Raw genomic sequence first — 16154 nt, 5'->3', positions numbered from 1 at the left:
GCTCTGGTACCTCAGCTGGTTCCTGCAGCACATCCCACCCCTCTCCTGTGAGGCAGAGCCCAAAACATTCACAGAACTGCAGAATCACTGAATGGTTTGGGTTGGGAAGGAGCTTAAAGCCCCTCCAGTTCCATCCCTCTGCCACAGCCAGGGACAGCAGTGAGGGAGGGCTGTGGGAAGGCACAAGGGATGGCTCATAGCAAGGAGAAACGGGGCTGACCACAACATTTTGCTCTCTTTGGGTCAAGTGGCTGCTGTTGATACAAGCACTCAATAATAAAAAACATGCAAAAACGAGAGGCACAGCCCAGATGGAGGAGCAGAACAGCCTGTCCCACCCAGAGCCTGGGAAGAGCCCTGTTTACCTTCCGCAAACCACAGGTAGCAGTAAAATTAGTAATTGGCAATTAACATCCATTTGCCAATGGTTTCCTGGAAGGAATAATTGTGCTCCCCCCTCCCCCCCTTCCTGCCACCGGGGTCAGTGGGACAGCACAAGGGACATTCCAGGAAAGCAAAAGGTCTGCACAGAAGGAGCTGGAAAGGGAGCCCAGGTGTGTTGCTGCTCCTGGAAGGGTGGTCAGCTCTTCTCCTGCTCCTCAGAAACAATCCCAGGGTTTCCTGGGCATCCAGACATGGAAAATCAACACCCCAAATCAATCCCCCCCGTCAGTGACAATTAATGCCCTTGGATGATGTCATGCAAGGAGTGGCAGAGATGGCTCCTCCTCCCTAAAATGCCATTTTGGGGATGTGAAACACCTTTTCTGGGACATGAACCAAAGCAAAGCAGCTTCCAATAATCATCACTGGGAAAGGAGGGGGGACTGTGGTGGTGTTGCTGTGCCCAGTTCTCCTGGAGGAAGCACTGAAGTTCACAACAGGAGCTGAGCAAGCTGAGGAAGAATGTTCTGGAAAATCCCACTGTGGATTCCAGGCAGGCAGAGTGTCCCTGCCCAGGGTGGGTTCCTGCCCATGGTGGGTTCCTGCCCAGGGTGGGTTCCTGTCCATGGTGGGTTCCTGCCCAGGGTGGGTTCCTGTCCATGGTGGGTCCCTGCCCATGGTGGGTCCCTGCCCAGGGTGGGTTCCTGCCCACGGTGGGTTCCTGCCCAGGGTGGGTTCCTGTCCATGGTGGGTTCCTGTCCATGGTGGGTCCCTGCCCAGGGTGGGTTCCTGCCCAAGGTGGGTTCCTGTCCAGGGTGGGTTCCTGCCCAGGGTGGGTTCCTGCCCAAGGTGGGTTCCTGTCCATGGTGGGTCCCTGCCCAGGGTGGGTTCCTGCCCAAGGTGGGTTCCTGTCCAGGGTGGGTTCCTGTCCATGGTGGGTTCCTGTCCATGGTGGGTCCCTGCCCAGGGTGGGTTCCTGCCCAAGGTGGGTTCCTGCCCAGGGTGGGTTCCTGTCCATGGTGGGTTCCTGCCCAGGGTGGGTTCCTGTTCATGGTGGGTCCCTGCCCAGGGTGGGTTCCTGCCCATGGTGGGTTCCTGCCCAGGGTGGGTTCCTGTCCATGGTGGGTTCCTGCCCATGGTGGGTTCCTGCCCAGGGTGGGTTCCTGTCCATGGTGGGTTCCTGTCCATGGTGGGTTCCTGCCCAGGGTGAGTTCCTGCCCAGGGTGGGTTCCTGTCCATGGTGGGTTCCTGTCCATGGTGGGTTCCTGCCCAGGGTGGGTTCCTGTCCATGGTGGGTTCCTGCCCAGGGTGGGTTCCTGCCCAGGGTGGGTTCCTGCCCAGGGTGGGTTCCTGTTCATGGTGGGTTCCTGCCCAGGGTGGGTTCCTGCCCAGGGTGGGTTCCTACCCATGGTGGGTTCCTGTCCATGGTGGGTTCCTGCCCAGGGTGGGTTCCTGCCCAGCATCCGGCACAAACACTCTGCCCCTTTCACCCAGTGCCAGGACTTGCACTGCCCATCACTGACTGGGACACCCATTGGAATCCTGCTGGAAAACTGGGCTTTGCAAGATGTTTTTCCTGGGATTCAAGCCCAAGGTGAACACCTTTGGAAAGCCCCAAAATCAGGTGGCCAGGACTGAACCATCCCCCCTGGAGACTCCAGGACTCACCTTTCTGCAAGATCTCCAGATGTTCCCACAGGATATCTCCCACAAAGTCAGGTGCCAGCTCCAGGAAGCACTCCTTGCCCAGGGCACAGAGGGCAGCTCCATTCATGCAGAACTTCTGGAAGTCCACCTCCTTCAGGCTGAACTCGTTCACTGCCCACATCACCCAGTCCCGCACGTGCGTCTCCGTCCACTGCTGGGGATCTGTGCCAGGAGGAGCCATGGGAGAGCCATCCCGGGCAGCATTCCCAGGGAAACAGGGCCCAGAGGGGCTGCAGGTGCCCTGCACCAGCACAGCCTCACCCCCACAGACTGGCAGCCCCCTGGCACCGGGGTGGGGAGGGCACACCATGCCCAGTCTGCACCAGCCCCACTGCAGACACATTTCAGACAAGGACTGAGCTTGGCATTTGTTTGGGAGTTCCACCAATCCCAGCAGTTCTCTGCCTCCCTTCTCCACCCCATTCCTCCATTTTTCTTGGTTCCTGCCCCCCTTCTCCAACCCATTCCTCCCTTTCTCTTGGTTCCTGTCTCCCTTTTCCAACCCATCTCTCCATTTTTCTTGGTTCCTGCCTCCCTTCTTCACCCATTTCTCCATATTTTTGGTTCCTGCCTCCCTTTTCCAATCCATCTCTCCCTTTCTCTTGATTCCTGCCCCCTTTTTCCAATTCTTTCCTCCCTTTCTCTTGGTTCCTGTCCCCCTTTTCCAACCCATTCCTCCCTATCTCTTGGTTCCTGCCTCTCTTCTCCAACCCATCTCTCCATTTTTTTGGTTCCTGCCTCCCTTTTCCAACATATTCCTCCCTATCTCTTGGTTCCTGCCTCTCTTCTCCAACCCATCTCTCCATTTTTTTGGTTCCTGCCTCCCTTTTCCAACATATTCCTCCCTTTCTCTTGGTTCCTGCCTCCCTTTTCCAACTCATTTCTCCATTTTTTTGGTTCCTGCCTCCATTCTTCACCCATTTCTCCATTTTTCTTGGTTCCTGCCTCCCTTTTCCAACCCATTCCTCCCTATCTCTTGGTTCCTGCCTCTCTTCTCCAACCCATCTCTCCATTTCTCTTGGTTCCTGCCTCCCTTTTCCAACCTATCTCTCCCTTTCTCCTGGTTCCTGCCCCCCTTTTCCAACCCATTCCTCCCTTTCGCTTGGTTCCTGCCTCTCTTCTCCAACCCATTTCTCCATTTTTCTTGGTTCCTGTCCCCTTTTCCAACTCATTCCTCCCTTTCTCTTGGTTCCTGCCCCCCCTTTTCAACCCATCTCTTAATTTTTCTTGGTTTCTCCCTCCCTTCTTCACCCATTTCTCCATTTTTCTTGGTTCCTGCCCCCCTTTTCCAACCCATTCCTCCCTTTCTCTTGCTCCCTGCCCCCCTTTTCCAACCCATTCCTCCCTTTCTCTTGGTTCCTCCCTGTCCCCACCCTCTGGTTTCACTCCCTGCTGCTTCTCCCTGTAACACAGAGGACTTGTCCACATTTTCCCAGCTGAAGCTGCCCAGAAACAAACCAATACCAGCTGAGGAGAACCAGCAAAGATGTGGAGAACTCCGGGCAGCCTGGCAGGAGGGCACAGTGCCAGGAGGGCACAGTGCCAGGGCTGCCCTCTGGGAACAGCCTGGCTTACCTTTGGGAATGCCCAGTCGCTGCTGCTCCTTGGCAAAGCCGCTGAACGTGGCCTTCAGTGCCTGAGACATCATCTCCTTGCTGCTGGGGGTCAGCAAAGGCACATCTGCACACTCCATATCTGGGGGAAGCAGGAGAGAAACGTGGCCATGAGGACACAGGGCTGGGGAGGGTGGCAGGAGTCGTGCTGGGTGGGTGAGATGGGGCACATGGTGTGCCCACCCTGCTGAACTGGACAATGATATCAAAGAACTTTCCAGATATCGACCTGATGGGCTTCATCCCATGTGGGTCTGGAGGTCTGGAGTCTGGGAGATGACAGCAAGGAAGGGAAAGAATCCCACAGCAAGGTGAGCAAGGAAATAGAGAGAGAAGCATCCCTGAAATTACCACTCCATCAATGCAGTCCAGAGAAAACCAAGGAAAAAATCACAGAATCATAGAATGGATTGGGGTGGAAAAGACCTTAGAGATCAGCAAGTCCAACCCTTGATCCAACCCCACTGTGATCACCAGCCCAGGGCACAGAGTGCCACAGTGATCACAGTGGGGTTGGATCAAGATGTGGTTGGATCAAGACATGGTGGATTCTCACTCAGTGCCACATCCAGTCTCAGGTTAAAAACCTCCAGGGATGGGGAATCCACCCCCTCTCTGGGCAGCCCATTCCAATCCCTGAGCACTCTCTGTGGAAAGAATTTCTTTCTGCTCTCCAACTTCAATTTCCCCTGGCAGAGCTTGAGCCCATCGTGCCCCCTTGTCCTATTGCTGAGTGCCTGGGAGAAGAATGTTAGAAAAATGTTTATCCCAGGAAATTCTCCCCTGGGAGGGTGGGCAGGCCCTGGCACAGGTGCCCAGAGAAGCTGTGGCCGCCCCATCCCTGGGAGTGTCCATGGTTGGATGGGGCTTGGAGCAACGTGGGATGGTGGAAGGTGTCCCTGCCCTTGGCAGAGGGGTTGGAGTCAGACGGGCTTTAAGGTCCTTTCCAACTCAACCCATGCTGGGATTCCATGAAAAAGGAGCTGAGGCAGGATGGAGAACTGGCAGAAAAACCATGTGAGGAGGGAGGGAAGCCAAAGAGCTGGAAAATCCCCCATGAAGTTGGAGTTACATCACGGCAGGAGCGACGGACACGGCTGAGTCACGACAGACGTGCAGCCCCCCCATGGGAGAGCAGGGCCCAGCCAAGAGCCAGCCTGGAGTGAGTCCTCACAACAACCTTTCCCTTTTTTTATGCCTTTTCCTCCTTTATTTGGAAGGAGATGGATATTTGTAGCCAAAGAGTTTCATTGGCAAAAGCAACCACGTGAGAAAAAAATCCAAATAAAAGTTTGGCTCTTTTTCCTACATTTTTAGTGTTCCTGAACAACTCCTTTGGTGGAAAAGGAAAGCCTGAAACAACCACTACCCCAAAAACTCAACTTTATCAGCCTCATATGGAAATGTTCCACCTGAGGCTGGTTTAGCAGTGCAGCCTGGTGGAAACTTTTCCATGAAAACTCAGTGGAAAAACGACAACATGGGCAAACTCTTTGGTGTTTTCATGAATATCTGGACGCAGACATGAAAAATCAAAGAATTCTCTGTTTTGTGGCAATGCCACTGCAGATTTCCACAGCTCTAAGTTCATTTAAGCCCTGATTTAATAAGTAAAGTGTTGGTGAGTGCTTGTTTCAGGCAGTGAGTGAATCCCTGATAAAACATGGACTCAGGGATGGAAAGCAGCAGCCCCTGGGCATGGGCAGCCCAGTCTGAGCCAGTCTGGAGATCCTGCTCCATCCATGTCCTCCCAACCAAACTCATGGGCATCAATGAAAGGCCAAACAACACAATGTTGGGGTTTTATCCGAGTGGGAATCTCAGGGTTGGGTCAATGGATTTGCCAGGGCAGTGGTGGAACCACCACCCCTGGAAGTGCTCAAAAAACGTGTGGTGTGGCACTTGGGGCTGTGGGTGAGTGGGGGGATGGCAGTGCTGGGGGAATGCTTGGACTGGATGACCCTGGAGGGCTTTTCCAACCCAAGGACTTGGTGATTCCATGGATAAGCCCCCACATGGCACAGGGTGAGGGTGACCATGATGCAAAGCACTCCCAAACCATCCTGTGGATGCACCAAGTGCAATTCCACTGCCAAGCCACACAGAGCAGCTTCTCTGCCTCCACTTCTGCCCCTTCCACCTCTCAGCCCCAATTAAAACCACCCCCCTTCCCTTCCACCTCCTCCCACATCAGTCCCCAGGAATGATTTGCAGCCTCTTTGCTCAGGCAGGACCAGCAAAATTCCCGAGCCTGAGTCTCTGGGGAGCCAATTCCTCCCCACATAAATCCAGGACTGCTGCCCCAGTGGCAGCACCAGGACCTCGAAAGCAAATACCACAATCAGGGCTATTTGGCAAATTACACTTCATTATTTACTGGCTTTGGCTGAGGAGGGCAGGGAAAATGAGCAGCCACCCTGGTTATCTCTGTTCCCCATCTGCTGCCTCCAGATAACACTGGGAGAAAGTGGTTCAGTGCCCCTTTGCCTTCATCCTCATGTTACATTTTAATGCTTTGCTTTCTGTGGTTTCAGGGACCACCCAGGAATCCCTCCCCCCCCTCCCCGTGCCTGGTTAAACGGCAGCTCCTGCCATGGGAAGATGAGTCACAATCAGGCTGAGAAAACGTGTCTAACCCCAGTTTTTACACTCGTGGAAACCTGTGTGGAGGTGACCTCCTTAGGCAGGACACCAAGAGCAGGCTGGAAAATTGTGGGTTCATCATTGCAATAGCAAATATCTCCCTGCTCCTCCTGGTTTCCTCCTGCAGGGTCTGTGGGGTTGGGTTTGCCCATCCCCAGCAGATCAATTTTTCAGTAGCAGGGGGATAAGGGGCTGCTTTGGGGAAGGTGAACACTGAGCTCTGCACAAACAACATGTCAAAACAGGGGAGACTTAAAAGTCATTCCCAGGGAGAGGTCATGGAGAAGCAAACAGTGTGTTTTCTAATCAAAACCCCCCACACCAGAGGAGGGTTTCTATTTAAACATCAAAATCAACCCAATGTGCATTTCAAGGCTTCTCCTTCAAAACATGTTGGACTCAGCAGATTCAGGACTGGAACATCATCAATTCTTTAACTCTCAGATCGCAGCTACTCGGTGAAACTTCTTCAGAGGACAGAGCAGCCCCAGAGCCCTGAGCCTGCAAACACTCACAGGAGCCTTGGCTTGGCCACAGGGTCCCTGGAAAGGGAAAACTAAACTGAGTGTAAAGCTCTGCAGATGTTCTGTGGACAAGGCTTGGCTTTGGGACCTGAGAAAGACACTGGTAAGGACAGTTTTTAATCTAAATTCTGTCTCTGCTGGTTTTGTGATGCTGAATTTATTTAAATATCATTTTCTTTGTCAGTCCCTGAGGGTCTGAGGAGCACGATGGGCTTCACCCAGCTCTGCCTGATGCAACGTGGCATGTCCTGTGCAGGACCAGCATTGGACTGGATGAGCCCTGTGGGTCCCTTCCAGCTCAGTTACAACCCTGTGACTCTCTGAGCCCTGCTGGGTGCAGGGGAGCCCCTGCCCATGGAACTCCAGCCCTGGTGGTGTCCCCTCCAGCCCTGGTGGTGTCCCCTCCTGCCCTGGTGATGTCCTCCAGCCCTGGTGGTGTCCCCTCCAGCCCTGGTGATGTCCTCCAGCCCTGGTGGTGTCCTCCTGCCCTGGTGGTGTCCCCTCCAGCTCTGGTGGTGTCCTCCAGCCCTGGTGGTGTCCCCTCCTGCCCTGGTGGTGTCCCCTCCAGCCCTGGTGGTGTCCCCTCCTGCCCTGGTGGTGTCCCCTCCTGCCCTGGTGGTGTCCCCTCCTGCCCTGGTGATGTCCTCCAGCCCTGGTGGTGTCCTCCAGCCCTGGTGGTGTCCCCTCCTGCCCTGGTGGTGTCCCCTCCAGCCCTGGTGGTGTCCTCCAGCCCTGGTGGTGTCCTCCAGCCCTGGTGGTGTCCCCTCCTGCCCTGGTGGTGTCCCCTCCAGCCCTGGTGGTGTCCCCTCCTGCCCTGGTGGTGTCCCCTCCAGCCCTGGTGGTGTCCCCTCCTGCCCTGGTGGTGTCCTCCAGCCCTGGTGGTGTCCTCCAGCCCTGGTGGTGTCCCCTCCAGCTCTGGTGGTGTCCCCTCCAGCCCTGGTGGTGTCCCCTCCTGCCCTGGTGGTGTCCTCCAGCCCTGGTGGTGTCCCCTCCAGCCCTGGTGGTGTCCTCCAGCCCTGGTGGTGTCCCCTCCTGCCCTGGTGATGTCCTCCTGCCCTGGTGGTGTCCTCCAGCCCTGGTGGTGTCCCCTCCAGCCCTGGTGGTGTCCCCTCCTGCCCTGGTGGCGTCCCCTCCAGCCCTGGTGGTGTCCTCCAGCCCTTCACCTCCACGCTGGGACACCTAAAGGTCAGAGCTGAGCAGAATTTCAGCAACAAAAGCAACAATCCATGCTCAGCTCTCTGGGTTTCAGCTTTCACTGCCATCTGAAACCCCTTTCCAAGACTTTAATCAAATCTTGCACAAATAAAACATCTCCCTTTGTGCCCCTCCTGCTGCCCACACAGCACAGGATGGGACAGAGTCCCAGCCCAGCAGTTCCACCTAAGCTCAGTTCAGAGATTTCAGGGGTTTAATCCCCAAAGCAAGCAGAGCAGCAGGGCCCAGACAACCCTGGTCTGCTGTCTTTGCCCATCAAAGCTCAGTTCAGAGATTTCAGGGGTTTAATCCCCAAAGCAAGCAGAGCAGCAGGGCCCAGACAACCCTGGTCTGCTGCCTTTGCCCATCAAAGCCTCCCTGCCACGTGCCCCTGGCTCTGGATGCCACGTCCTCCTCCCGCGCCGCTGCCCCACCAGGGACCCACGTTGGATTTTCCTCCTGGGAGACCAGGCAGGGAGTTATGGTTGGATTTTTAAGCACTGCCAGGAGTTGCAATCACCCTGGAACATCATGTCACAGCAGCTCCAGCATCTGTGGAGCAGAGAGAAGTATTTGCCTCGCACGAGGGAGGCAGAGAGGGACAACCATTCATGGGCTGCACTTTCCAAGGCAAGGAGGGATGTGGGGGCTCGGTGGCTTCACCAAACCAACCCCTCCAGCTCCCTGACACCCCTGGGGGTGGGATTTTGGAAAGACAAGAGGATAATGACAACCCTGACATCACCTGGATGGGTTCAGTGCCCAAGGGGGACCTGCCCTAACCCCCACCCCACGACTGACACAGAGAGAAAACCCACAGGCCAAGCGGTGGCCGAGCTCACCAAGGTCATCCCCAGCCAAATTCCCACCCTATTCCCATCAGGCTGCTCATGGAGAAACTATTTCCACACATCTGATCTTTAGAAAGGCCTGGGATTTACAAACTTTGGGGATTTTGACCTTAAAACGCCAGAAGCTCCTCTGCACGCCAAGGCACTCACATGGGATTGCACAAGGGAACAAATGCCAGGGAAGGGAAAAAAAGATGCTCCAAGCAGGGATGGGAATGAAGGAATTCTGCCCCCGAGTTCCCACTTAGGTCAGTGACTCCTCAAAGCTCCCCTCGGCCACTCACTCTTTTTTCCATCCAAGCCCCAGCGTGTCCTTGTGTGGTGCCCTGTGTGTCCATGGGGGTACAGAGGGGCAGAGTGGAGCCCCCTGGCCCTGCAGCACCTCCTGCCCTTGCTCTGAGGGATGGGCACCAGGGGCAGGAACCCAACGTGCCCAGTGCCCTCGTCCTCCCTTCCCAGGCCTGGAGCATGATGAGAACATGGGGATTTCAGGCCTCTCAGGGGCCTGACAGAGGCACAGGGACAAAGGGGAATAATGGCTTTAAAATGAAAGAGATTACATTTTAGGAAGGAATTCTTGGTTACGAGGGTGGGCAGACCCTGGCACACGTTGCCCAGAGCAGCTGTGGCTGCCCCATCCCTGGAAGTGTTCAAGGTTGGACAGGGCTTGGAGCACCCTGGGCTGGTGGACGGTGACCCTGCCCATGGCAGGGAGTGAAATGAGATGAGCTTTAAGGTCCTTTCCAACCCAAATCCCTCTATGGTTCCATGATTATGTTCAAGAGAAGATGTATGTTGGTTTCAGAAGAGATCACTTGACAACAGAGTCAAGAAAAATCACCCCTTGGGACTGTGCAACCAAGACCTCCAGGAATTCATCCTCATCTCCCTCAAAACACCTCAGTCCTTGGGCCCTGGGCCAGCTGAGATCCTCCCCAGGCCCACCTGGAGCTGCCAACAGTCCAGGATGTCCTGCCACCACTGGATGCCCACAATGGAGCAGGAGGAGCTTCCCAGAAGCTCTACAAGGACCAACATGTGTTTGCTCTCCCACTCTCTTCCCACTTCCCACGAGGCCCCACTGACCCCATGACTACCAAACCCCTGGATGGCCCCACCTCCAGCCCACCCCAAGCCTGACATTGCCCATGGTGAGCCCTCTCCATCCCATGCCATGCTATCCCATGCCATCCCACCCCATCCCATGCCATGCCATGCCATCCCACCCCATGCCATGCCATCTGACCCCATGCCATGCCATGCCATGCCATGCCATCCCACCCCATGCCATGCCGTGCCACCCCATCCCATGCCATCCCAAGCATCCAAACCAGGGCAGAGTCAGAGCTGGGGGAAGCTGCAGCACAGACATCCCCACGTTCCCCAGCTGGGAGGGTTCAGCAGCTGAGAAACCTCTCTCAGGATCAGAGGGGGCTGTGGGAGCAGGGTGGGAGCACAGACCCAGATTAGAGGGGGCTGTGAAAGCAGGGCAGGAGCCCAGACCCAGATCAGAGGGGGCTGTGAGAGCGGGGTGGGAGCCCAGACCCAGATAGAGGGGGCTGTGAGAGCAGGGTGGGAGCACAGACCCAGATCAGAGGGGGCTGTGAGAGCAGGGTGGGAGCCCAGACCCACATAGAGGGGGCTGTGAGAGGGGGCAGGAGCCCAGACCCAGCTAGAGGGGGCTGTGGGAGCGGGGTGGGAGCCCAGACCCAGATAGAGGGGGCTGTGAGAGCAGGGTGGGAGCCCAGACCTGGATCAGAGGGGGCTGTGAGAGGGGGCAGGAGCCCAGATCCAGGTAGAGGGGGCTGTGAGAGGGGGCAGGAGCCCAGACCTGGATCAGAGGGGGCTGTGAGAGCGGGGTGGGAGCCCAGACCTGGATCAGAGGGGGCTGTGAGAGAGGGGGCAGGAGCCCAGACCCTTCCCACGCTCCCCAACAGGACACCCGGGCACAGCGGGGGCACCGTGGGGGCACCACGACCCCAGCTCGGGTTCCCACCCCCTCCAGCCTCCCAAGGGCAGCTCTGCCTTTCCCAGATGCCCCCCCCCCGCCCCGGGGCAGGGACACTTGGGCAAATAACCCCGGCTGAGCCCCCTGTTATTTAGGCAGGATTAGGCAAAAATTTGCGTGCACTTTTGAACTGTTTTCACAAGCTCTGCCTCTCACTCCCACGCAGGAAGCAGGAGAGGAGCAGGGCCTGTTCCAATTAGGGCTCCAGACCCAAAGGGCAGCAGAATTCCACGGGGGGGAAAGGGAAAGTGGGGCAGAGAGCTGGGAAAAAAGGGCCATGTGGGAAGCAGGGCTGGATGGGGAGCAGGGGGGAGCACAGGCAGAGGTGTTTGCTGGGGGTGTGGGGATGGGATGGGAGGAGAAGGGGGGATTTGGTTCCCTTTTCCTGCAGCAACTCACCAGAGACCAGCCCTGCTTCCCTCTGCATAAAAGGCGCAGACATTTGCTATTTTAATTTAAAATAAATATATTTCTTTTCAAAAAAAAAAAAGAAAAATAAGTCTTTTTTTTTTCTCCTTCAAGCAGTGAAAAATAAATACTCTGAGATGAAAGCTAAGCTTCAAGAGAAAAACAAGAGAGGAAACCGAAAGCCCACAGTGCTTAGAGCTGCAGAAAGCCCAACAAAGCAGCTTTTTTCCGGCCTTCAGCAGCTTTCTTATGGAGATGTGGCGTGTCATGGGGGCCAGCTCTTCCCCAACACTGAAAAGTGCAGATCCCTGAAGGCAGATAAAAGCGTTTCTTCCCAAGTTTGGACTCTCAGAGGTTGGAGGGAGCGAGGGGAAGGTTCAGCTGAGGTGTTGGGACGCTCTGCTCAGCCTCAGGCTTTGGGTGCAAGAGTAAATGGAAACACCTGGCTTGGGTGCAAGGTGGGTGCTTGGGGGAGAAATGGCCATGAGGAAACCTCACACAGCAACCCAAAGGTGAGGGAGGGCTGTTTGAGGCTCGGGGTGTCTTGCAGCTGGGGAGGAACCAGGCAGCAGCACCAGCACATGGAGGATGCTGCAGCCACCAGCCCAACGCTCACAGTCACTCAGGCTCCTTCTCCTCCCTCTCTCTCTCTGTCCCAGCTTTCCAACGTGGGTGTTGAACAGCAATCCTGGGAAAGCAGCATCCCTGAGGGTCCCAGGAGCTCTCAGGGAACAGCCTGGTGGTCACCTCGCTCCATCCTCCCCAGCTTTTGTGGGAGACACGAGGGAACCAAGTGCTAAAACAGCCCAGAGCAAAACCACAGCACTTGAGACAACGCTGGCTGCATTAGAGGCAAGTTCCCCAGCCCAGCAGCAGGGACAGGACCCACAGCTCACCCTCCTGCAGCAGCCCAAGGCAGGGCTTCCCTTCCTTTACAGCCCCTGGGAGGAGCACAGATGGAGAAAAGCAAGGACCAGGGAGCTGTGGCCACCTCTGAGCTTGGGGAGCACGGCCATGGCTTGACAGGGCTCGTCAGAACCATGGGAAGCTTTCAGCAAAAAGATCTTTCATCAAGAGAAATTTCAGCAGTGTTGGCCAGAGCAGCTGTGGCTGCCCCATCCCTGGAAGTGTCCAAGGCCAGGCTGGATGGGGTTTGAAGCAACCCTGGGCTGGTGGGAGGTGTCCCTGCCCAAGGAATGAGATGAGCTTTAAGGTCCCTCCCAACCCAAAGCACTCTAGGAGTGCAGGACTCAAAAATAAGGTGCTACAAGGTGGTTTAGGCCCAGCACAACTGTTAGCTCAGCTCAAGACTCCCACACTGGTGTTGAATCAGCTCCAAAAAGCTTCTGAAGTCACTTTAGATTTAACAGCATCACAACTGAAACCTTCCACAAGCCTTTCCCAAACCCTCCAGCCTGATGGCAAAGGCCAGGCTTAACTAAACCCCTGCAGAGGTTGAACTCTGCAGCCAGACCAGGAGGCTGCAGCCAGAACTCCACATGCCCACACCCCTCCTGCTCCAGAGTCAGAGACTCTTCTGCACCTCCTGCTCTCCCAGTGGAACATCCCAGGCTTAGCATCTCCCTCTCAGGCTGGGATGATTCCTCAGCAGGGCCAGCAGGACACTCCCAGCCCAGAGCAAACCTGTGGGATGTGCTTCTTCCCCTGGGATAACTCCCCTAATCCCTGCTAAAGAGCTCTAATCCCCGGGCACAGGCACACACGAGCTCGGGGTGGGCTCAGCAAAGCCTGAAATGGACACCCAGCCCCACTGAAAGGAGGTCAAGTGTGAACAGCCAGCCCAGGTCATGCCCCTGGCAGCTGCTCCACCTCGGGGAGATGCTCCTCTGAGAACCACCCAGCTCCTCACACCCCACAAAGCTCAAATTGCTCAGCAGCAATGAAGGAAAAAAGCAAAGTAAAACCCTCCAAACCCAGCGATGCCACTGAAAACAAGCAGATATTCACTGTCTTGGCAGGGTGCCCGAGGCATTCCCAGGGCTCACTCCTGCCACCAGAAGCCTCTCAAAATTCCTCTCTCCTCGGGCTGGGCTGGGAGCCCACAAGGCTTCAGCACCTTGGAGGCTTCCACAGCCACAGGAGCACAGCCTGAGCCCTCCCAAAGCAATGCCAGGCTGGGCTCCAGCCCACGCAGGTCCAGGGCATCCACTCCCACCTGCAGGAGCTCACAGTTCCTCCCAGGGAGGTCAAAACCAGGAATGCTGCTCTTCTCACCTCAAACCTCTGGCTGATGATGCCATTTCTGGCATCTTCAGTGAAGAAGGGATGGGACTGGAGGACTTATCCAAAGAGCAGGATGCATCCCAGTCCCCTGACACAGCTCCTGCCTGGGCTGCAGAAGCACTTGGGAAGCTACAGGGAACCACTGCAATCACACCAAGCACTTCAGATGGAGCAGTTCTCCATCCAAATACACCCTCACTCTCTCCTCCAGATTTCAATCTCCCTCTTCATCATCCAGGGACATGGGCAAACACTGAGGGGGTTCAGCTCCAACACCTCCAGCTGCTGCTTGCCCCAGGCTGGGGCTGCCAACAGGCTCCCAGCAAGGGAGAGCAGGTTGGGGACAGTTGGCAGAACATGGAGCAGGAGAGCAGGCACTCTGCAAGGTTGGGGACAGCTGGCAGAACATGGAGCAGGAGAGCAGGCACTCTGTAAGGTTGGGGACAGTTGGCAGGACATGGAGCAGGAGAGCAGGCACTCTGCAAGGTTGGGGACAGTTGGCAGAACGTGGAGCAGGAGAGCAGGCACTCTGCAAGGTTGGGGACAGCTGGCAGAACATGGAGCAGGAGAGCAGACACTCTGCAAGGTTGGGGACAGTTGGCAGAACGTGGAGCAGGAGAGCAGGCACTCTGCAAGGTTGGGGACAGCTGGCAGAACATGGAGCAGGAGAGCAGGCACTCTGCAAGGTTGGGGACAGTTGGCAGAACGTGGTGCAGGAGAGCAGACACTCTGCAAGGTTGGGGACAGCTGGCAGAACATGGAGAAGGAGAGCAGGCACTCTGCAAGGTTGGGGACAGTTGGCAGAACGTGGAGCAGGAAGATGCTGTCAGGATGGGAAGTGTGCAAAGGGAAGGAAGGCTGAGATCTCTTGGCAGGGCTGTCCCCTCACAGCAGGGCCAAGGAACCTTCACTCATGCTGAGCTCTTTCATCATCCCACAAAGAGATCCCAACCTCTCCAAGGCAGCTCAACCACACCTGAGGAACACACTGTGCCAACACATGTTGGAAAGAGCTCCACGTGACCTCCCAGCTCGGGATGGTTCTGTCCCACACTGACCCACATGAAATGACTCCAAGCCTCGGGTATTTGTGGTGCCCAAGACCATGACACACTTCTGATGTAGATGGACTCCTCTGATGTCCCGCTGCTGAGAACACACTGGTCCTAAGAAGGAGTCTCAATTATCCTTTTCTTGGGAAGGGATTAGGAAAGGAGATCCTCAGCCAAACACCTCCAATCTGTCTGTCCCAAGGAATTCCCCAACCTTCACTTGGTTTTCCTGCCTAGACTGATCTGTGTCCTGACCTCAGCCCTTGCCCGCAGGCTGAGACAATGCCACGTCATGCCAGACAGGAGGTGCCCACATGGCAGGACAGTCTGAGGTGCCCTGCAGCTGGGATGATATTCAACCCCTGGAATATCTCCATCCACATCAAAGCCACTCTCCTCCCTTCCCCAGCTCTCCCATTCACACCCCAGGAATGTTTGCTACAGCTGGAAGGGCTGGACCTGCTGGTGTCCATCACCCAAGTGCCTGCTGGTCACAAGAGGAAGGGACATTCCATCAGCATCCCCCAAGCCCTGGATGTCTCCCTATGACTCTGGAGCACAAATCCAGGGAGAGGCTGAGGGAGCTGGGGGTGTTCAGCCTGGAGAAGAGGAGGCTCAGAGGTGACCTCAGCACTGTCTGGAACTACCTGAAGGGAAGTTCTGGCCAGGTGGGGGTTGGTCTCTTCTCCCAGGCACTCAGCAATAGGACAAGGGGGCACGATGGGCTCAAGCTCTGCCAGGGGAAATTGAAGTTGGAGAGCAGAAAGAAATTCTTTGCAGAGAGAGTGCTCAGGGATTGGAATGGGCTGCCCAGAGAGGGGGTGGATCCCCCATCCCTGGAGGTTTTTCAGCTGAGCTTGGCCGTGGCACTGAGTGCCATGATCTGGTAAAGGGACTGGAGTTGGACCAAGGGTTGGACTTGATGATCTCGGAGGTCTTTTCCAACTCAACCCATTCTAAGATTCTGTGATTCTGTGACGCAGAGCACGAAGGCAGCGATGCCAGGGATGGGGGATGGCGATGCCAGGGATGGGGGATGGCGATGCCAGGGATGGGGGATGGCAAGGGAGGAGGCTGGGCAGTCCTGGGGCACCTCGCAGCACACGCTGCCCCGGGGCTCTGGGCAAACCCCCTGCACAGCTGCGGATTCCTGCCCATGCCACCCCTTCCCCCCAGGGCAATGCCAGCAGACACAGCCCAGCCGAGCCAGCAACAAAGCCAACAAAACCCAAGATTGCTCAATGCGAGCTGCAAGTTGGAGCCCATCCCACCCACGTGCGGGGCAGAGGGAGTGCTGTGCCCTGCCTGGGGAAAGCCCTGTGTCCAATCTCAGCCTCTGCTGGCATCTCCTGTTGGGTGTATCAGGGAGGGGTTTGGCTCTGCCCAGGAAGCACAGGCAGCACTCCCTGAGTATGTCAGCAATAGGACAAGGGGGCACGATGGGCTCAAGCTCTGCCAGGGGAAATTGAAGTTGGAGAGCAGAAAGAAATTCTTTGCAGAGAGAGTGCTCAGGGATTGGAATGGGC

The 16154-nt window shown here is 56.2% G+C and overlaps 1 protein-coding gene across 6 annotated transcripts in view; it reads right to left on the bottom strand.

The window, feature by feature from the left end:
* The window catches only part of ETS1 (ETS proto-oncogene 1, transcription factor), a 111375-nt gene that overhangs the window by 34208 nt on the left and 61013 nt on the right, over nt 1–16154 (bottom strand). For all 6 annotated transcript variants that reach the window (XM_071576045.1, XM_071576044.1, XM_071576048.1 and 3 more), the window contains 2 exons: nt 3667–3786; nt 2053–2253 (listed from right to left, as the gene is read on the bottom strand). In XM_071576045.1, the coding sequence (XP_071432146.1) occupies nt 2053–2253; nt 3667–3786 (321 nt within the window). The remainder of the gene's footprint in view (nt 1–2052; nt 2254–3666; nt 3787–16154) is intronic.

This window comes from Pithys albifrons, chromosome 23, assembly GCF_047495875.1.
Source record: "Pithys albifrons albifrons isolate INPA30051 chromosome 23, PitAlb_v1, whole genome shotgun sequence".
Lineage (NCBI taxonomy): Eukaryota > Metazoa > Chordata > Aves > Passeriformes > Thamnophilidae > Pithys > Pithys albifrons.
This window is presented reverse-complemented; position numbering and strand designations above follow the sequence as displayed.